At 37.2% G+C, this 21869-nt stretch overlaps 1 protein-coding gene across 1 annotated transcript; it reads left to right on the forward strand.

Moving 5' to 3' along the window:
- The first annotated feature begins 857 nt into the window (after positions 1–857).
- On the forward strand, positions 858–21858 carry csf1ra (colony stimulating factor 1 receptor, a). Its single transcript, XM_036575653.1, has 22 exons — positions 858–993; positions 1204–1376; positions 5547–5822; positions 6640–6927; positions 7077–7213; positions 7429–7591; positions 7985–8180; positions 8457–8572; positions 9058–9169; positions 10692–10888; positions 11171–11262; positions 11378–11504; positions 11663–11767; positions 12109–12219; positions 12489–12651; positions 13570–13649; positions 13823–13932; positions 14114–14236; positions 14810–14921; positions 16085–16184; positions 18083–18188; positions 19299–21858. The coding sequence occupies exons 2-22, from the start codon at positions 1328–1330 to the stop codon at positions 19440–19442; spliced, it is 2907 nt and encodes a 968-aa protein (XP_036431546.1). The 5' UTR covers positions 858–993; positions 1204–1327; the 3' UTR covers positions 19443–21858.
- Positions 21859–21869: the final 11 nt, after the last annotated feature.

Raw genomic sequence — 21869 nt, forward strand, 5'->3', positions numbered from 1 at the left:
TGTTCCCTCAAAGGTACAACAGTGGTTTTAGGGTCCAATTGTGCACCTTAAATAGGTTTATCCCAGGTAAAAAGTACATATTTGTACCTGTAGTAATCTAATGTTTTAAAACAGAACAGTAAAATAAAAGCCTGGAGACGAGACGGGGTGTGTGGAGTTAATACACCTTAGAAAATATCATTTCAATGGATTATGGTACAATTATGTTCCCTGACTAAAAGTACTGAGATGTACCCCCTGACAATTTTTCCAATATGTTAAACTTGAAAAAGTTTACGAAAAATAGAACCTTTGTTCAGAACAGTGTCATATTTAAGGGTGTCCCCTCTATGTTCTCTAACATTATGTTAACACTAAACTTCTAATGTGAGTGTTTATCACACTTATTTCATACTATCACTGCACTGCCCACCCCCTGCAGACACACAGTGTTGTTCTTCGAACACTATTCATCTCACTTTTACATCAAAACTATGCAAATAACCCAAAAGAGAAGTCTCAAAAAATCAATTAGCTACAAAACCATAGACAAAAATCAAACACAGCTGTATCTTTTCGCTTTTATTTGAAATGATAAAAGGCACAATTGACAGCCTGCTTTGCACAAACAACCACCAAGGCTCGCTCTTTATGCACCATATCAGTCATGGGGTTCTTAAAACAGTGGCGACGGTTGTGGAAGGGATCACTGAGAAGCTGCCGATCGGCTTGAAGCCCCCACTCCATTCCCTACACAGTGGGCCACAGCCACAGTTCATACACACACTATCAAGACCATTAGTCTCACTCAAATGGTGTAGTGGAAAGTTAATAACCAAGAGAAACATGGGACATGTTTGTTTCAGCTTCTGCTTGACTCATTTTGAGGATTATTGAAAGACACAGCAGAAGGCTTTAGCTGTGTGTGGATAAAGTTTGGATGGAATCCCCCTTTTTATTATTTTATTTATTTTTTTATTGACTAAGTTATCCTGCATCAGAACAACACTACAGGTACTGCAGCATCTACCTGATTTGTTATTTTGTGTGAATTTTTTAGTTTTACTTGTTTTTGTTTCACTCAGTTCAGTATATTTTGATGTAAGGACACCCTAAAGTTTATATTCCAAATGTATCCACAGAAATGTTTGATTTTCATGTTATTTCTGTGCTCAGACTGACGGCAGTGGTCTGATTTCATAATCACGTCTTATCGTGTCATAGGAAAATGAGAAGTTGGTACTAGAAGTGCCGTCAGGGAACCATCACTTCTTATTTTCAGGGAAGACGCACGGCAGAGAAGATTGATAAAGCAACACGGACGCCTCTGACCGGCCAGCGGTCCGAGATGTTTCTCCTGATCTTTATTCTGGGACTTCTGTCCTGTCAGGCACAAGGTAACAGTTACTCACTCACTGATTCTGTATTAGTGAAACAACCTGGAATAATCTCTGTCAAAAAATCCTTCCCAATCGGATTAAACGTATAATGGGATGTGATTTTTATTATAATTGTTATTGTTGTCATTATTCATTTAGCAGACTTTCATTTATTCAGTAGCCTCTATGAAATATTCAGTAACCTTTGTGAAACTAATATGTTAGTTTCATTATTATGAAAGTGGGGAACTTCAGTATGTACCCACACAAGGGCCCTTTTATTTAAAGAATTAATAGGACTGTGTTTTCTCACTTTTACTCAATATTAATAGACTTTTCCACTTTTACTGCCCTGCAGTGGTAAAGTAGATCATCTGCTGCAGGTGCAGACTCATTTTCTGAGGATGATGTAGTCTATCTAATGGAATAACTGTATGGTACTAATATATCATCACTGTTGAAACCTTGTATCTCCAAAATGATCCCTTTACAGAAGAAGGAAAAAACATTTGGCAACACTTTACTGTGAAGTACTGTTCATAAGGCTACATGACATCTATATAAGCATGTCATGACAACCAAAATAACCCTACATAAACGTTTATAAATGCTTATTCCGATAGGTGTCATCTGTCATAAAGACTACTTTAGCTAACTTTGATCAAATGACACCTATTGGAATAAGCATTTATAAACATTTATGTAGGGTTGTGTCAGTTGTCATGATGTGCTCATGTAGGTGTTATATAGCCTTATGACCAGTACCCAACTCGTAATGGAAGTTAATGTAACTAGATTTATTTACAAGTAATTTTTTGACCATTTCTGTTTGTTCAGTCATCATAAAATTTGAACACAGTGTAAAGGGTGACTTGAGAAATTCCGCAAAAAAGGAAACAATGACAATAATTGGAGATACAAGGTTATTGCAAGATGCAACGATATGCTTTCAGGCTCTCTGAGAGATTGATTGCTGCATGGAGTGGGACTTCTGAAGTGTTATTATGGTGCACATGTGATCAATGAAGCTAATACTCTAAATTATAGACTGTGTATGTGTTTGAATATGAATTGGGATAAACACAGTGGAGAAGGTGTTCTGTATATTATTCCTCAACTGGATCTGATGTCAATGGAATCATTTTCCATTATTGCAACATTCCTAGTTAATGTTTATCACATAAAGTCCTGTTTTTGCACCACCGTCCAGCTCTGTAACAGGAAGCTCTCGGCATAATTTGCTGAGTCCAAATCAGTTTGGATGAGCTGAGGTTGATTTGTGGTCAGAGGCAAAGACAAAGTGCACGATTTGAGCAGTTCTATTCTCACTTCTGTTTTCAATTCGGTGGGCGCAGGAGCATTGTTGTGTACACTGAAATCACGTAGGCTGTTCTATCACAGTGCACATCTACAGTTTGCACACTGGTAGCTAAATGTTTCATGATTAAGACACCAAACTCCCCTGTCACACTGAAGGGACTGAATAGCACAGGAAAGATCATTTGAATAGTTGGGGTGTGATCTGTCACATGATTTCATGTTGCTTGGAAGTTATTAGTTAACTGAATGTGTTTTGTAAAACTGTAATTTCCCATTTTCAATTATTTTTCAGTTTCACTCATTTGAAAGAACATAAATTAAACTGTTGCACGCTTGAAAGATGTCTTGTTGGTGAACAGCCAAACAGTTTGAACAACCCAGCTCAAATTATGTTTTGCAGTAAATCAAATATTAATAATAATAACATAAGACATAAGACCACATTTATTAAGGCATGGATGTTTTCAGTTTAAATCTGTGACCATTGTAAAACACAAACAGTACAAATCTATCATTAAAAAATGACCTTGCAGATCTATAGACAGTTCACTCAGGCTTCATGGAGTTGAGGGAGTAGAGATTATGTTGTACCTGCCTGTGAAAAGGGCTTTTTGTTTTGTTTTTATTTATTTATTAATTAATTTATTTTGGTTGATAGGTTGGGCCTAAGCTCCTGTTTGGGCCCCCTCCTGGACCCCATCAGATTGTTTAGCTTTAATAAGGTTTCAAAAATGGCCAAACACAATGAAATATGAATTGACTTTCGAAAAGTGAAATTGAATTTCTGAACAACTAAATTGTCTGTAGCACACAGCAGTGTAACTGAGTAATATAGTTAGTAATTAAATATTCCAGAAAATAAAATCTATATGAAATTAATGTAGATAATCATAATATTGGTATATCTTTCACTCAGAGGCTCTAAATGCTCTGCATGTGGAAAGCTCTTGTTCAGATACTACAAGCCTAACATAACCCATGAGGACACTGCGGAAGTGTGCGGATGTTCATTTCAGCAGTTTAGCATCATTTTACTCTCCAACATTTTTAGGTGTGAAGCGTCTTATGTACCTGGCTTGTGACTCACTAACTTATGTTCTAACATATTATGAGAAAAAAAAGGAGAAGGATTCTCTCATCCAAAGTGTCTAATTACTTCAATTATTTCATTACAGTTATTAAAGTGTTTGTTTAATTGTTTTCATTCCTGCCATTTGAGAGCCGTCTTTCACTCCAGTGCTGAGTGAATTAAATTGAAATATACCTGCATGTAAAGCCTAAAGCTTACTCAAAATTCAGTGTCTTAGCAATAAAAAGGACATCAGAAGGCTGTATGATGAATAACCTAATGAATTACTCATGAAAATAATTATGATTTTCTAAAAAGACTATTCTATGTTTTTTCAGATCTTTAGTAAATTCAGACCCTGGACCCAGATCTTTAGTAAATTCAGACCCTGGACCCAGATGTTTAGTAAATTCAGACCCTGGACCCAGATCTTCAGTAAATTCAGGACCTGGACCCAGATCTTTAGTAAATTCAGACCCTGGACCCAGATCTTTAGTAAATTCAGACCCTGGACCCAGATCTTCAGTAAATTCAGTACCTGGACCCAGATCTTTAGTAAATTCAGGACCTGGACCCAGATCTTTAGTAAATACAGGACCTGGACCCAGATCTTTAGTAAATTCAATACTTGGACCCAGATCTTTAGTAAATTCAGGACCTGGACCCAGATCTTTAGTAAATTCAATACTTGGACCCAGATCTTTAGTAAATTCAGGACCTGGACCCAGATCTTTAGTAAATTCAATACTTGGACCCAGATCTTTAGTAAATTCAGTACCTGGACCCAGATCTTTAGTAAATTCAGGACCTGGACCCAGATCTTTAGTAAATTCAGGACCTGGACCTAGATCTTTGGTAATTTTAGACAACTGACCCAAATCTTTACTTATTTAAGATCTAGACCCAGATTTTTGGTGATTTCAAGCCTTTGTTGTAGATCTTTCGTTATTTCAGACCAGAGCTCCAGATATTTGGGGATTACTGGCCCTGAATGTTTATTTTTACTTATTTTAGACCTTGGACCCATATCTTCAGTTATGTCAGACACCTAGACCCAGATATTTGGGGATTTCAAACCCTGGACCCAGATCTTTCATCATTTCAGACCCTCGAGCCAGATCTTTGGTGATTAAAGACTCTAGGCCCAAATCTTTGGTAATTTATGACCCTGAGCCCAGATCTTTGGAACGCTGCGTTGGGGGCAATTTCTGTTGTGAAGTGTGGTATACAACCACACATTGAAATGGACCTGAATAAGTAGCATGTAAAGCAAATAGTGGAAGGAAGAGTCCTTTCTAAATTAAACAGATGCGATTGTGTGAGTTGTATCACTTACAGAAGACTGGGCCTAGTTTGGAGTCACAGAGTGCTGCATCTGATCAACAAGCTCACTGTGGACATGCTAAAATGCCTTCATAGACAGAGATAGACAAATATGGTTTAAAAACATGGAGGGAAAAGCATAGAGAAGTGAGACAGAGAAATAGGATATTATGTTTTTCTCTGATTCTGCAATGTGTTTCCTGGTGCTGTGCAGTCGTTCTGTCCTGCCCGGAACACTTCTGCAGTCAGGTTAACACTTCACTTTCATTTCTCATCAAAGACCACAGTCACTTCATAACCATGCCACGCAACAGGACACCGTTTACACCCATTTTGACCATATTATGTATGACAGTGTATTTTGACCTTGTCTTTATTTTCTTGGACCTGTGGAAAGTTTGATGAATGCACCGTAAAATATCTCGTAAAGCTAAAAAACAATTTTCGAATTCCCTTTTTTTCCTTTTGATTGACAGGGTGGTCGCAGCCTGTGATAAGGCTAAACCCAGAAGATGTGGTTGGATCTGATGTGGTGCTGAACTCAGGGTCTCCTCTTGTTCTGATTTGTGAGGGTGAAGGTCCAGTGATGTGGAGTCCTCGTCTATATAAACACAAACGTTACAGCAAGTCGAGTGGAAACAGTTGCACCTTCAGTGTAGAAAAAGCCACCGTCGAGTTCACAGGCACTTACAAGTGCATAGACAAGAACAAACGTGCCTCCAACTTCTCATCTGTACATGTATTTGTAAGAGGTGAGTGTGAATTTGGTGTATCTGCATCAACACTAGTGTCACTTTCTGAGGTAATTAGTGACTTAAGTTAGACAGTTAATCAGTTTCCATTGATTTATTTAATAGAACACAAGAGGTAGTGCATTATCATGAGTAACATCATGGCTGTGATTTGATCACTGCTGTAGACCATTGTTTAAAGAAAATGTGAAGCAAAGATGCCCAGTTGTTTCAAATACATGGTTTTAATATCTTGAAATTTTTCCACCATTTCTTTACAGCCAGATTGGTAGACGGACACATTTTTATTTATATCTGGAAATTCTTTCACCAAAAAAGTAGTTCCAGTAGCTTAGAGTAAATAGACCTTTGTTTTGCAGCTAGTCTTAGCAACTAGTTATTTGTGGACTAATACAGATATTAGAGATGCACTGATTATGAAATTTTATGGCCAGGTCTGATTCTAATTTGTTTACAGCCAAATTGGCTGATGCATGATTTTTTGGCCAATTTTTAATGGCCCTTTTTTTAATCTGAATCTCACACTGTGTGAGCTAAATGATCATAAAAAGATAAGTAGAACATTTGCATTTTTCATTAGTTGAAGTTGCAACATAAATAACACTATATTTATTGTAACAATTCTTAAATACATGTGATTTTAAACCACATTCAGGTTAAATACTGACATATTAAAAGAGTTAAGCTGAACCTGATATTGTGACGGTTTCATAGCTCTATCCATAACACTGATGAGAGGGTGAATCAGTGATAACACACTCCCTCTTGTGTTGTAGTGCTTAATTGAAGATCTGGAACTTTTCCATTTCACCTGCAGATCCAAACGTTCTCTTCGTGACCCCACCCAGCTTGCGGAGCGTGGTCAAGAAGGAAGGAGAGGATGCCATCCTGCCCTGTCTCCTCACTGACCCTGCAGCCACTGATGTGCAGTTGCGAATGGACAACGGAACTGCACCACCTGCTGGCATGAACATGACATTTGACCCCAAGAGAGGGATGCTGATCCAGAATGTCCACCCTGGATACAATGCCGACTACGTCTGTAGCGTAAAGATACAAGGCGTGGAGAAAGTGTCTATAGTCTTCAGTATCAACGTCATTCAGAGTATGTGTTTGTGGGCCAGTACTGTTTGATTGATTCACTGTATCTTTGAACAGCCTGAATGTATCTAAGTGGCTATCCACTTTTATTCACTCCAAACATGGGTCATTTCACCAAACCAACAAAATCAACACTGTCTTGTTGCCTTGCAGGGGCTCGATTTCCACCATATGTGTTCCTGCAGAGTAATGAGTACGTGAGAATCGTCGGTGAGAGACTAGAAATCAGCTGTTCTACACACAACCCAAACTTCAACTACAACGTCACCTGGAGGCACTCCTCTAGAGCGGTAACCACCTTTCACTTTCGCCCACATTGGTGATTTGTGAGACTCTTACCTAATGTTTCTCTGTTCCAGGCCTGAACTCACCCAGGAAACCAAATTTCAAAATATTGAGAGTTGAATCAATGCAATTAGAGGTGCAAGGACTTTATTACTTTGTCAAAGTTTTTTTGCATTGTTACTGACATAAAGCATCTTCTCTCCTGTTCTGTGCTTAACAGTTACCACCCCCAAAGGAGAAGGCTAACTCAAGAGGTGACGGGTTGGCCATTGTAAGTACTCTGACCATTCCTGCGGTTAGCCTGTCTGACTCAGGGAACATCACCTGTACAGGAATCAATGACGCTGGAGTTAACAGTTCTGCCACAAACCTGCTGGTTGTCGGTAAGAGGCACAGCCTAGAGAAATAAGCTCCTGACATTCTTTAAATATAGATTAATATGCCATATAAGTCTTCATGAACACATGCAGAGCTATAGTCATTCTAATGATTGCTGCAAAGTAGTCCAAGTCTGGAGGCACATGAGCCACCCCATGTAAAACATACCAGAGCTACAAATTCTTGTGGCTCTCTGCACGTCTACATGTACATATATCCATTCACTAGCTTTTATCAGTCCAACAAGAAATAAAATTTTGTTCACCAAGCTCAATGCTAGTTACTCAGTTGCCTGTTCTTCACACCATGACAACAGTTATAGTCCCTAGGCTGAAAAAAGTTTCATAGCATCTCATTTTGTTTGTTTTGGATGTTTTGTTTTGTTTTTTTGTCTCCAGAGAAGCCGTTCCTTAGACTGACTGCTAAACTGCCACCCAGGCTGTCTCATCAGGGTCTGTCTGTTGATGTTGCTGAGGGAAAGGATGTAGAGTTGGGGGTCGACATAGAGGCATACCCACCTCTGAAATTCCATGGATGGAAGTTTCCCAACGCATCACAACCAGAAATTCCTCCACTCTTCAGGAATAATCACAGGTCGGTCACCGAACACATTATACACAAGTTATTATAACAGTTTGTGCTTGAAGTAAAAAGAAAAAAAAAAGCTTTATTTGGCAAGTCTCATAAAATGTGCCTGATCTCAGTCACAGGATTCCTATAACTGAGCATACACAAACAGTTAGTAGTAAGATGCTTTCAAATTGAAATGAGTAAAAATAGGTCAACAGGTAATGAAAGACTGAAACATTTTTAATATTTAAAATGATTAGTTATGATACAAAATTGTTTATGTTGTGTTTCTGCATATAGGTATGAGGCAAGGCTGATTCTTAAGAGGCTGAACTCCAGGGAGCAGGGAGAATACACCTTCCATGCCAACAGCAGCAAGGCTAACGCTTCCATAACGTTTCGCATTCAGATGTACCGTAAGCATTGCAGTATATGGGCGATGGGTCTCTTTAGTTTTTTTCAGTTTCATAAAACTATACCTTCTTAAAAATGTGTAGGCAAAATTATGTTTTATTTATGAAAATAAATGAAAAAAAAAATAACATATCGTCTACAGAGAAAACACCTCTGCCCACCTTAAGCTCAATTCTGTTTATTTACTGAATTTAACACATTGGAAAAATTAAGGAAAATTGTAACCTGTCAAAAATTATGGAACACTTTATATTTTATGTTTTATCTTCTCCAGTATGTTAAACTCAGCAGATGCATAGAAATTGTGCACTGAAATTTGCAAAAAAAAGCCATATTTAAGTGTGTTCTCTGTAGAGGATGTGTTAACTTGTTTACATTAGAAAATCAATAAAATATCTAATTTGACCAGGGGTACTTTTACTAAGCTGTTCACCTAAGCAATCAAACAGTTCTGTTGAAAATTTATTCTGTTGCTGTTGTGGAACAGAGAAGCCTGTTGTTGTGCTGAGACAGACAAATGGAAGCTCCGTGACGTGCACAGCATGGGGCTACCCAGCACCCTCAATCCTTTGGTACCAGTGCACAGGGACCAGGCCAACGTATGTTACTGATCAACTTCTTTCATTTCTGTTATTAAACCAAATTAACCCTCTACTGCATGATGTTGCCATAGGGCAACACTTACTTTATCTCACTTTTACCAAAAAGCAGTATTATACTGTAAAAACTGTGTTTTCCTATTTAATTGTGGAAAACAGGTCTTTTACTTTGAAAGGAAAAATACTTGATGACATCACATGAACAGGAATTCTTATTATGATATTTGTATTACCATACATTCCAAATACCAACTGAAATTGTATTAATTGCCAATTTTTGTAAATATTGGGTCGTACATTTCACTAAGTATAAGCTAAATTTGTTTGTTCTCGTTTTCAATAAAATGATGTTTTTAGAGAAAAATGACAATTTATGGTGCTTTTTTTTAGATTTTATGGTGCTATGGTACGATTGCGCATTGTTACCATATGGCAACAACTTACCAAACACCCCACTTAATTTTTAGAAATAAATAATTTTGTTTTCAAATATTTCCATTCATGCAATAGAGGGTTAACACAGAGCAGCAGAGTGTTACCACACTCTTGATGTTTACATGTTATATATTATATGTTAGGCTGGCTTTACTCAGTAAAACGTTCATGCAACTAATTGCATGTTATGAGTTGCCTGCAACATCATTTCTGTACAATTGACAGTTACATGAAGCAATTCAAAAATGAATGCAATACATTTAATTACTCATTATAATTGTTCATCGTGGACTGATTCTCAGTCTCCTCTTCTTTAATTATTTTTTATTGCTTGGACGCCAAATGAATTTGAGTGCTGTGTAAAATTAGGGGGTCTTGATTGAGGAGAACATGAATCTAGCTACATAGATCATGATAACAGCAGGCTTATAAAGACTAAACAGCTGTTAGCAGTAGCAGACTAGTCATCACAGCTAGTTACAGAAACATTAGCTTTGAGAAACTCACATTTGTTGTAATGGCTCAGCAATGTGACAAAATGAAAAACTAGCAACCTGGAGTTAGTTGTTTCCCAATTAATTAGGTGAAATCAATGACTTGAAAGTATGTTGTTCAACACGATCACACGATGCATTATTGCTCTTTTGATTGTCTGTTTCCTGAAACTTGTTTCATGGTTGCAACTGTTGTGGCTGAGTTTCAAATGGGTTGCAGAACGCTTTAGATCATGCAAGGCAAGTGCAGTTTAGTTTCATGTAGGTTCCAAGTAGCTAAAATTGCATGAAAGTTTTACTGTGTAAAGCCACTTTTAGAATTCTAACCAGAAAAAGTAAATGTAAAATTTCATTGAGCTAATTTAACTCATAGAAGTTGAAATAAGTGTGGAAATTCTGTCCAGTCTTTTTTAAGAGTGTGGTGCATATAGTCTTGTTTTGCAGAAAGAAAAACACATTGTTACCAATGTTTGTTATTGTTTATCACTTAAACAAACAGAAAAATAGTCATAGAAGTGCAAATAAGCACATTTAAAAAAAATGACCTCTGAACAATCAAAAGTCCTTTACAAGGCTCCACATTAACTTTACAGATGTATGGAAAACTCTACACTGGAGACCCCTCAGCCAATCCCAGCAGAGACGGTGGAGGTGCAGAGGAAGGAGTTTGGGGAAGTAGAAGTAGAAAGTGCTCTGGCCATCACACCATCTGATCAGACGATGACTGTAGAGTGTGTGGCAGTCAACGTGGCTGGTCAAGGCAGCGATACATTTCCCATAGAAAAGTCTGGTAAGGGGGCATAGTTTGAAAATATATAATAAAAAACTGTGGTAATAACATGTCAGTGTAACATGGTAGTAACAATTAACTATAAGATTAAAAAATGCCATTGATAAGGCTTCATTTAAGAAAATACATGAACAGTATATCACCACTTTTGAAAAAAAAAACATAGTTTCTAAACATAACAACATCTTACCTGTTAAATCATATAGACTTTCAGAAAAATCAGTAGAAATCACCTTTAAAGTTAATCAAACATTTTACAATGTGTGGAATCTTTTGCTGTAGAAAAACTGTTCACTGAAGCTCTGACTGGAGCCATAGGTGTGATGGCCTTTCTCCTTCTACTCATCATCTTCCTCCTGTACAAGTACAAACAGGTAGGAAATCCAGTTGAGCTGTTTTTTATTGCGCTCATGTGTGTCATAATGGGAGCATTACTATGTAACAGCTGTGTAATAACCTATACAATCTTTTGTTTTTTTTTTCCCATAGAAACCCAGGTATGAGATTCGGTGGAAGATCATTGAAGCCACAGATGGAAACAACTACACCTTTATTGACCCTACTCAGCTGCCTTATAATGAAAAATTGGAATTTCCAAGAGACAAGCTGAAACTAGGTTTGTATAGAAGAAATCCAGCACAGCTGAACATTAGCCTGCTGGCTACCCAGTCTAGACTGTTCTTTTCAGAAGAATTGTCTTGACGAGAGATATTATAAAGCACAAACATAAACCAGTGCTGTGACCGATGAGAACAATTTGCCATGGCATTGCAGGGAAGATTCTGGGTGCAGGAGCTTTTGGAAAAGTGGTGGAGGCTACAGCGTATGGTCTGGGGAAGGAGGACAACGTGACTCGCGTGGCTGTCAAAATGCTCAAAGGTCAGTGTGGAGAGAAATAAACAACAGTGTTTTCTTTCCCAAGTACGAAACTCCTTGCATTTGAACAGCTTTTTCCTTTGTGAAAAGACACTTGACTTGGCCCAACAAGGGCCTTAGCTATTTAAATCTTTACAAAAGAGTGTCCTCTCAGCATGATCAGTAGTAATTATCATCCATTTTCACATTTCATTTTCATATATTTATTCATAATACATTCATTCTACAACATTCATACTCCATACACTTTACCTGCACCAGTGGTAAATAAAGTGATTTATGATTATCTACTGTAAAAGTATGGTTGATCTGAATTGTTAACTGAAAGAATGGACCATTTGCAGCCAGTGCCCATTCAGATGAGAAGGAAGCGCTGATGTCAGAGCTGAAGATTCTGAGTCATCTGGGACACCACAAGAATATTGTCAACCTGCTGGGAGCCTGCACATATGGTGGTAAGAGAGAGAGAGAGAGAGAGAGAGAGAGAGAGAGAGAGAGGATAATTGTCATATTCAGCTGTAATCTTCATTTAAGATACTACAAAAAACTCTGCTAATAAGTGTAAACAATATTGTGTTATCCAATCTCATTGTGGCTACAGCTGCTCTGTTATGATAATTGTTCTCCAAATCGAGCGCTTTATCAGCATTCATTTAGATTATAACTGCTATATTGTACATGTACTGGGTGTTTTGTAGTTCATTTGTGTGTATCTCCCACCCAGGTCCTGTGCTGGTCATCACTGAGTATTGTTGCCATGGTGACCTTTTGAACTTCCTGCGGAGCAAGACTGAGACCTTCTTGAACTGCGTGATGACAGTGCCGGGCATCATGGAGGAGAGGAGTGACTATAAGAACGTCACCTCTGAGAGGATGTTTATTAGAAGGTATTGTCCCAAATGAATTTAAATTACAGTGTAGGCATTTACTAAGTGTTGTTTGTTTGTTTGTTTCCTCCTTTAAAATAAAGGTCACTACACTCCAGACACTGTGTGTAGCAGAAACAGGACAAAGCACTGCTGTACTTCTGCATACTTTCATTATAAACAGTGATTTTGAGTTGTTGGACGCTGTGCGACACAACACAGTGTGTCCAGTCACCTTAAGGTGGAATTCCACTGATGTTTAAAAGTTTCTACATAGTTCAATCACTGAGATGTAAACAAAGTCGTTCAGAGTGGTTTGTTGTGAAATGGTGCGTTGCAGAGGAATTGGATTTCCTTACAGTGGTGTTGATGGGAACCAGTGGGTTACAATGTGTACAACACAAATATAGCCACTTTATGAATTACACAAAATGACTAGTCAATCTACATGTGTCTTCTGAGTGTTTATATGTGATGGTGATGATGGTAAAATAGTGGGTAATCTGAAAAAAAGTTTTCTTTGGGGATTATTTTGCCTTTCTATGCCCTGCACGTATCACTCCATCCTGAATGTATGTAAAAAATATGTTATAGACCAAAACCTCGTCTAAGAACTATGGTAAAAGGTGCAGTGTATTTATAGCCTTTTCGGGTATTAGCTTTAAAGGCAATAAACTCTTCTGACCTCTGGTTCATATCACCAACATTGAACAATTCCGACTTAGTACATTTCTCTAGAACACATTTAACCACTCTGAATGACTTTGTTTACAACTTAATGATTTAAATTTGCACAAGTTTAAAAGCATTGGTGGAATTCCTCTTTAAGACTCCTTGGGAAGACGCTATATTTGCCTTCTGTAACATGATTAAAATTGTAAATCACTCTGGATAAGTGAGTCTGCTGAATGTCATAAGTGTAAAATATGATTTCCACAGTGACAGCGGCATTTCCAGCACCTGTTCGGAGAATTACCTTGACATGAGACCTGTAGGGCCCAGAACAAACTCAACACAGGGTATGCAGTCATTCTACAAATTGATTCACATTTGAAAGCATAACTGCACCAGTTTTACAAATTAGATGATTTTGAAAATCATAAAGGGTAATAGTTTTAGGGCTATAGTAATCTTTCATCTTTTGAACCTGATATTTTGAGAAAAAGTAACTCTGTTCTCTGTTTTGGTGCAGTTTCTTCCTGTGGGGATCAGTTAGCAGACTCATGGCCATTAGACATCGATGACCTGCTGAGATTCTCCTATCAGGTGGCTCAGGGACTCGAGTTCCTTGCAGCTAAAAACGTGAGTATTCATCTGCATTTGTAACCTGCCACTTAATGCTAAATATGAAAATGAATGTCCTTTCTTTTGACAAAGTGTCTTTTTTAGTGTTGGTTTGATTATCCAGATATTAGACCAAAACTCGATAAAAATGCTACCAAACAACTAAACCAAAGACGTTTTTGTCTCTCTCTGTCTGAAGTGTATCCACAGGGACGTAGCAGCCAGGAATGTTCTTCTGGCGGATGGACGTGTGGCGAAAATCTGCGACTTTGGTCTGGCCCGAGACATCATGAACGATTCCAACTATGTGGTCAAAGGAAACGTAAGTGAAAACAAACGCCCGGTTCTCACAGCTTACACTGGTTTATCAGACGATACCTTTAGCAAAACATGTGACAATGAAAAATAAACATAACAGTCATAACTGGCAGATGTTTTGTAATTTTTAGCTTTTTTAGTTCACTAATCAATAACAGTGTCTCTCTCTCTCTCTCTGCATGTGATGTACAGTCATGTGCAAAAAAATGTAAACAGCCCTGATCAAATTGCATGTTTTCTTGATTTTCTCAGTGAAAATAAGTAACACATTCTCTACAGTGAACACACTTCTGCACATATTAGAGCACAATTTCTGTTTACTTGCAGAGTGTAACACTGAAAAAAATAAAACAAAAAATATAAAATATAAAATATGCCTTAACTTTTGCACCGGCCACATTTCGTGTTTATCCCAATATGTTCAGTTCAGCACATAAACAGTGCATTAAAATGTGCAGAAATGTGTTCTCTATTGATGATATGTTAACTAAAACATCTTTTTTGATGCTCAAACTTTTGCATATGTCTGTACACTAAAGGAATTCTTTGTTTAAAAGAGACTTGTGTTTTCTTTCAGGCTCGTTTGCCAGTGAAGTGGATGGCTCCAGAGAGTATCTTTGACTGTGTGTACACAGTACAGAGTGATGTGTGGTCTTACGGTATTCTGCTGTGGGAGATCTTCTCTCTGGGTAAGGCTGAGAAATAATAAAAATATAAACTTTGGGGAAGTTATAATCTGTCATTACACAATGTCTATCATTGTCTTACCAATGTAACATCATATATGATCTTGCATTATATATACTGATGAACTTCCATTTAATCTCAATTGCTTAAAGCTCAAAGTCAGCTTGAAAGGGAAATCATAACACGTTTTCCTTCTGTACTGCATTTCTGAGTGAAACACAGTATCAGGGAGGTTTCTCTTGATGATAGGTGGGTGTGGTGGGAGGGAAGTCAATTTGATTGAAGGTTATGGGAAAACAACACTTTTTTTAAAATTACATGACCAGGTGTTCTAACACATTGTTCTACCTGAAACGGTGAAACATTCTACTGAAGTGCATATTTATAGGTAGCACTCTGTATAAAGGTGTTGGTAGGATATTTTTGTAGCCTAAATGACTTTATCAGAGGGTACGTAATAACATTTAGCTGAGTCTGGATACACACTTGAGGTGAGGCTGAATTAACATTAAAAACACAACAAAACAGTAATGATGTGCACATGGGTGGTAGGATGGCTCGATGGGTAAGACAGGTTGTTAGAACACCAGGGACGTGAACTAACATGCTGAAAAATGTCCATTTTGATTTTAATTCTGACTTAACCTCTTATAATCCCAGCATTATTAAGTCTTGCAAAATGCAAATTGGCTGAGTAAAGTGAGTAGTAAAAGTGTGGTCCTGGCCATTTATAGGGATTTACGGGGTTTTGATCTATCAACCTGCCGCTGATTTTTGACAAGATTATTAGTGTATTGTACTTAAAAGGGTGCACAAAGACAAATACATGTTAAATAGCATTTAATAAAAGTATGCAAGTTTTTAAGAAGAAGTTTATAATCTGTAGCATTGGAGACACCACTGAATGAGCTAACAAGGGACATTCCAGCACTTATTGCTGTGTCCATCACCAGTCTACCTACCATGAAGCTGGATTCCAGGATTAGCAAGCTAACATTTGGCTTAAGTTTAGCTACATTGCATAAGTTACATTAGCTGGCACGCTCACCACTGAACTCAGCCTTGTGGTCTACTGTTGTACTAGTCACGTGTTATTATATACTCCTAACTGTTGACCTTTATGTGAATCCACACCCTCATTTGAGTTTCTGTTTACTTTCCACAGGAAAAAGCCCGTATCCAAACATCCTGGTGGACTCGAAGTTCTATAAGATGATCAAGTGTGGCTATCAAATGTCCCGTCCTGACTTCGCCCCACCAGAAATGTAAGTGGATGCACTTTAGTGGCTTATGAAGCTTGAAAAGAGCAACACAGCCCAAGACTAGACAGAAAGACTATAAAAAAAACTCTGTTATAATTAGCTAGATTGCATTTCTGATTGTGACTTTTAGCGTGTAGTTCAGCCTCTGGAAAGGAGAAGCTCACTAATGGATTGTCTAAAATTTGTACAGATGGTGTTTGAGAATACAGTGTTTGTTTCCCGGAATGAGTAAATGGGGCATCAGCGCGGCTGACTCATTGGAGCTCAGTGTCTCGGCGTCTCCGTTCTCTGTTCCTCTTTTGTCCTCCGTCGTGTTGGCTGTTAGTTCTGCGTGTTAAACACATGATCCCAGAGTGAGGCGTCCATTTTGCTCCCATTTCATGCCTCTCCTCTCCGCTTCTCAGGGCCTCCCCATCTCGCATGTAAAGAGGGCTTTTACTTCAGTTCAGTGGCCTCATTTTGAGTGACTTTAAGAAACAACTCAACTAAGCAAATCTAAACTCAAGGATGATGGTTGAACATTTACACCATTACACTACAGGCAATTTACACTAAGATGTAGACTGGTTCAGTTAATTAGGGGTTTTATTGGCATTTATTGAAATGAATTTTGAAACATTTCTGTTTACAATATGCTTTAGTCTTGGAATAAATTACACTCTGTGAAGATTTATTACTGATTTTTTTATGTTAGTCTTGGCTTATTTGATGTCTAGAAGTCCATCATAAAACCAGCTGAATTAAGGCTAGATAAGTGTCGGTGTTATTGTGCTTTTCTCTTATTCTCTGGTAAAAACAGATAAAGAGGTGTGGAATCTGATAGAGAAATCTTGACAATCCCCCACTGTCATGAGTTCAGCACTGACGTCTGTATTTGGTACCGTTAGCAGAACTGAGTGGAGTGACCGTGATTGGCTTGCACACAAAGGAAGGCAACAGGTCACATCAGCACAACTGCGTGATTATTGGATCAACAAGAAAAAATGAGTTGCATTTGAAACTGTTACTGTAGTGGTGATTTACTTGAGTACAAGTAAAAGTATCAATAAAGAAATTACTCAAGTGAGAGTAAATAAGTTATTTACATGAAAACTACTTGAGTAATTGAGTTAATCTGAAAATATTCCTCAGTTGATTCGGATACAATCGGAAATAATTTGTACAAGCAAAACTAAGGCCAAACATGACATTACGTAAGGAAAAAGTCCAGAGACAGATCATAGTACGTTCTGCTAGTGCACATTTACACATCTTTCTGTGCACTATATAAGACACCAGGTTTACCCTAAAGTAGATGTATTTCAGGAGGATTACATAAGGCTATCTCCAACAAAGTCATTTAAATTCTTAAAATCCTGGACAGTTTGTTATTGTTTAATTAGGTCTATTTTTCAGTTTGACCTCTTACAAAAAGCAGATTAATTGATTAACAGTCAAAATAACAGGTGGATTAATTGGCTTTCAAACTGAATCTTTTAAATACACCTGGGCTTTCTGCTAATTGGTTTATTTGTTTTTGCTCTGTAACAGTTATTAAAAATTAAACTAGTGAAAAAATACTTTGTTATAAATGATCTCAAGCACAATGAATTAATTCTACTGTTACAAGGTAATGCAAGTAAATGTCATTTGTTGATTTCCACCTTTGAACAGGACTGATTAAAATCCAGTTGGGTTGGTGAAACCATATAAAAAAAATAAAAAATATAGTCAGTATAGAAGTAAAAATGAGTTCACATGTGAAGTTTTGTACATGTGTAGTGTTACTGAATGAACCTGTAATTTGCTGTGTTCCTACTTTTATGACATTTTAATGATTGATCTTTCTAATTTTGTATTTATTTACACATTATGTTGTATGTGTGTGAGATCATAACAATTCCAATCCTTTCCACATTCAGATACACCATCATGCAAATGTGCTGGAACCTGGAGCCCACAGAGAGGCCAACTTTCAGCAAGATCGGTCAGCTCATCGAGAGGCTGCTTGGAGACACACCTGAACTGGTAAAAAAAAATCCTTAAAAAGTTATGAGTTCTTACAGGGGAATTCCACTTACTGTTCAAAATGTCTGGATAATTAAACCATAAAGATGTAAACCGAGTCATTCAGTGTAGTTTGGTGTGAAATGCTCTGTTCTAGAGAAACTTACAGAGTCAGAACTGTTAAAAGTGGTGGTGATAGGAACCAGACGTCTGAAGAGTTTAAAGCCTCTAAAAGCTCCATCACAGAAAGTTATTACGTTAAATGGTTATGAATCCTCTGTCTGATGCCTGAGACATAATTTTATGGTTATGGCCTAAAACATACTAACATATTTTTAAAAACCCATTCATTTTGGAAGGACAGGGGGGTGGGTGGAAGGGTGCATAAACTGTGGCCTGTGCAGAAGTTATAGCACATTTTTACTTTTTTCTGATACACAAAACTTAAATAAATAGAAACTTTACAAAAGTGTGATCTCTGTAAAAAAATGTGTAACTTCTTTTCACTTAGAAAATCAACAAAATATGTCATTTGACCTGGGGTCTTCATATGACTGTTTTTGTGTTGTAGACATTGCTGACCCGGTTTCTGTCACCACTGTAAAGAAATCTGAGTCTATAAGTTTACACAGAACTCTACAATGAACCATTTCACACCAAACCACTGAATGACTGAATGACAATGACAAAACTATGTGGAAATTGTAAAAGTCAGCAAAATTCCCCCTTCATAATTAAACAATTAAGGTCACACAATGTCTGAAAAAGTCTTTTTTACACTTAGAGGTAAGATTATCCCTAAAGACCAGGTTGAAAAAAGTCAGTGTGCATATTAAGCTAATTCAGATAAATCGCCAGCTAAAAATATCAGGCAGACTGTGGTCTTGTGGTCAGAAACTGACCAGAACTGGACCGATGATGAATAAGGTAGAGGGCAACTATGACGTCATGCATATTTCTCAAAGCACACACGCATGCTTGTGGAAATGGTATTTGGTATATGTTCCTCTGTTGAGACCTGAGATCTCTAACACTGAACAGCATTGCTTTAGCTTGACAGAAATAAGGCAAACTGATTATTAGAGTTTAGTCCCTAACTTGGCAAGTTTTTCTCTCTGCGTTTACTCTCAGTACCAGAACGTCCAGTCTGGAGATCAGGTGCTGGATGAGCAGCAGCTGGAAGCATGTGACCCTGCCAAGGCCAATGAAGAGTCATGTGAACAAGAAGAGGAGGAGCAGCCCCTGATGAATGCCAACAACTATCAGTTCTGTTGAGACCTGTATGAGCCATTCCTCTCACTCTTACCTGTGCGCTGTGAAACTTCCACTCACCGGAGATGAACCCAGTCCAGGATGATCCACTGTTATCTGCAGCTATGTTTCAGCGCAGGGCCAAATTTCTCTGTGTTGCTTGTGCGACGAAAAGGTAAAATCTTAGAGTTAAAGTGCAGCATGGCATCAGAGCTTTGTGAGCCGACCTAGAAACCTCTTCTATCGTTCTGGTGGTTGTGCCATTACGGGACTTTCTTTAGAAAATTCTTTAAACCACACATTTCCGAACTCTTGTCTTCAGTTTCCTCTGAAACATATCAAACCACATCAAAAGTCATTTTAGATGCATATTCCATATCCTTTGCCTGACTTATGTAAATAGCAGTTCCCTCTTTGGATGTGTCGAAAACAGCCAGTTCAGCATGTTCCAACTTCCTGATCATCAGTGTAGTGCATGTCATCAAGTTATTTTCAGTCGATTCTTACAGACTATTAAGTGGTCTTGAGCATTCTTATGTTTCTTTGTTCTTTTGTGGGCGTGTTATTTTTCCCCTGTATGTTTTTTTTAAGCTCTTTATGATTTTTTGATTGGTCAAAATGAATAAGCTTGCAAATGTATTGCTCATTTCACACAGTCGTATGCAAAAGTTTGAACATCTCAGTGAAATTAAATGTTTTTTTGATTTTCTAAGTGAAAATAAGTTACCATCTTTTCTACAGGGAGCTTAAATGCACCATTTGTCTGGAAATGTTTGTGCACAATTTCTATTCATTTACTGAGTTTAACATATTGGGAAAAAATAAAACATCAAAGATTAAATGTGCCATAATGTTTGCATACACGCCACATTTTAATGTTTTATAAACTGTGGGGTGAGAATGTTAAATTCAACAAATACACAGTAATTGTGCATTAAAATCAACAAAACATGTCATTGACCAGGTGTGCCCAAACTTTTGCACACAACTATATATGCATTTGCAAGGTTGGAGCAAATATGATCAGAGGCATCATATGAAAGTTCACTGAGTGAAGAGGTACTAAAGTACTAAAATGGAATTTCCTGAATTCTCATCTTTCTGAAATCTCTCAATGTCATTCACTGTATGTAATGTATCACTGTATGTAATGTATCACTGTTTATCAAAATCTTTATTGTTGGTGTGTTTCTTGTTTATTAAGATGTATACAGAATATTTGTGAATTTAATGTAGCATTGAGCGTACACTGCCATATATCGAGCCTCTGATCTGCTCAAGGCTCGTCCATAGAACATGATCTCAGTGCATACTGCCATTAAAACAGGTTTACTTTTAGCTACAAGATTTATACTTTGCTCATAGTTAATAGGGTACTGTCATTAGTTGGTGCATTTTATTGATTCATTTTAAAACCATAAAAGACAAAGTATATATGTTTTCAGTGTTTCAGCAGATATCTGTTTAAACTGTGTAGCACATTTACTGAAACTGAAGCTCTCAAGAATTAATAAATTCTGACTCTGTTAAGTACATGGTGTATATCGCTCACTCACATCTGTCATAAGCTATTCAATAAAGCCAAAGATCTTGTAAAACTTTTGGAGTTCCATTTTTCAACAACTAGAGTTAAAACTTCTTATTTAGTGCTTTAATACACAGAAGAGGTTCATTACATTCCATTCAAACTTTTTTGTTAAACTTTTAAAGCTGTTCTAGCTTTGTAGATTTTAAATACATCACTTGACTTAAGACTAAATGGGACCACTGTGACAATGCAACACTGTGACAAGAGCTGGGTCTAATTTTGTGAGTTAACGTTGAATTTAAGATGCATCAACACTGATTTTGTGAGTTAAAGTTGAATTTAAGATGTTTCAACACTTTTTGTGAGTTAAAGTTGAATTTAAGATGCTTCAACACTGTTTTTGTGAGTTAATGTTAAATTTAAGATGCTTCAACACTTTTTGTGAGCTAAAGTTGAATTTAAGATGCTTCAACACTGTTTTTGTGAGTTAATGTTAAATTTAAGATGCTTCAACACTGTTTTTGTGAGTTAATGTTAAATTTAAGATGCTTCAACACTGTTTTTGTGAGCTAAAGTTGAATTTAAGATGCTTCAACACTGTTTTTGTGAGCTAAAGTTGAATTTAAGATGCTTCAACACTGTTTTTGTGAGTTAAAGTTGAATATAAGATGCTTCAACACTGTTTTTGTGAGCTAAAGTTGAATTTAAGATGCTTCAACACTGTTTTTGTGAGCTAAAGTTGAATATAAGATGCTTCAACACTGTTTTTGTGAGCTAAAGTTGAATTTAAGATGCTTCAACACTGTTTTTGTGAGTTAAAGTTGAATTTAAGATGCTTCAACACTGTTTTTGTGAGCTAAAGTTGAATTTAAGATGCTTCAACACTGTTTTTGTGAGCTAAAGTTGAATACAAGATGCTTCAA

This window comes from Colossoma macropomum, unplaced genomic scaffold (assembly GCF_904425465.1).
Source record: "Colossoma macropomum unplaced genomic scaffold, Colossoma_macropomum, whole genome shotgun sequence".
Taxonomy (NCBI): domain Eukaryota; kingdom Metazoa; phylum Chordata; class Actinopteri; order Characiformes; family Serrasalmidae; genus Colossoma; species Colossoma macropomum.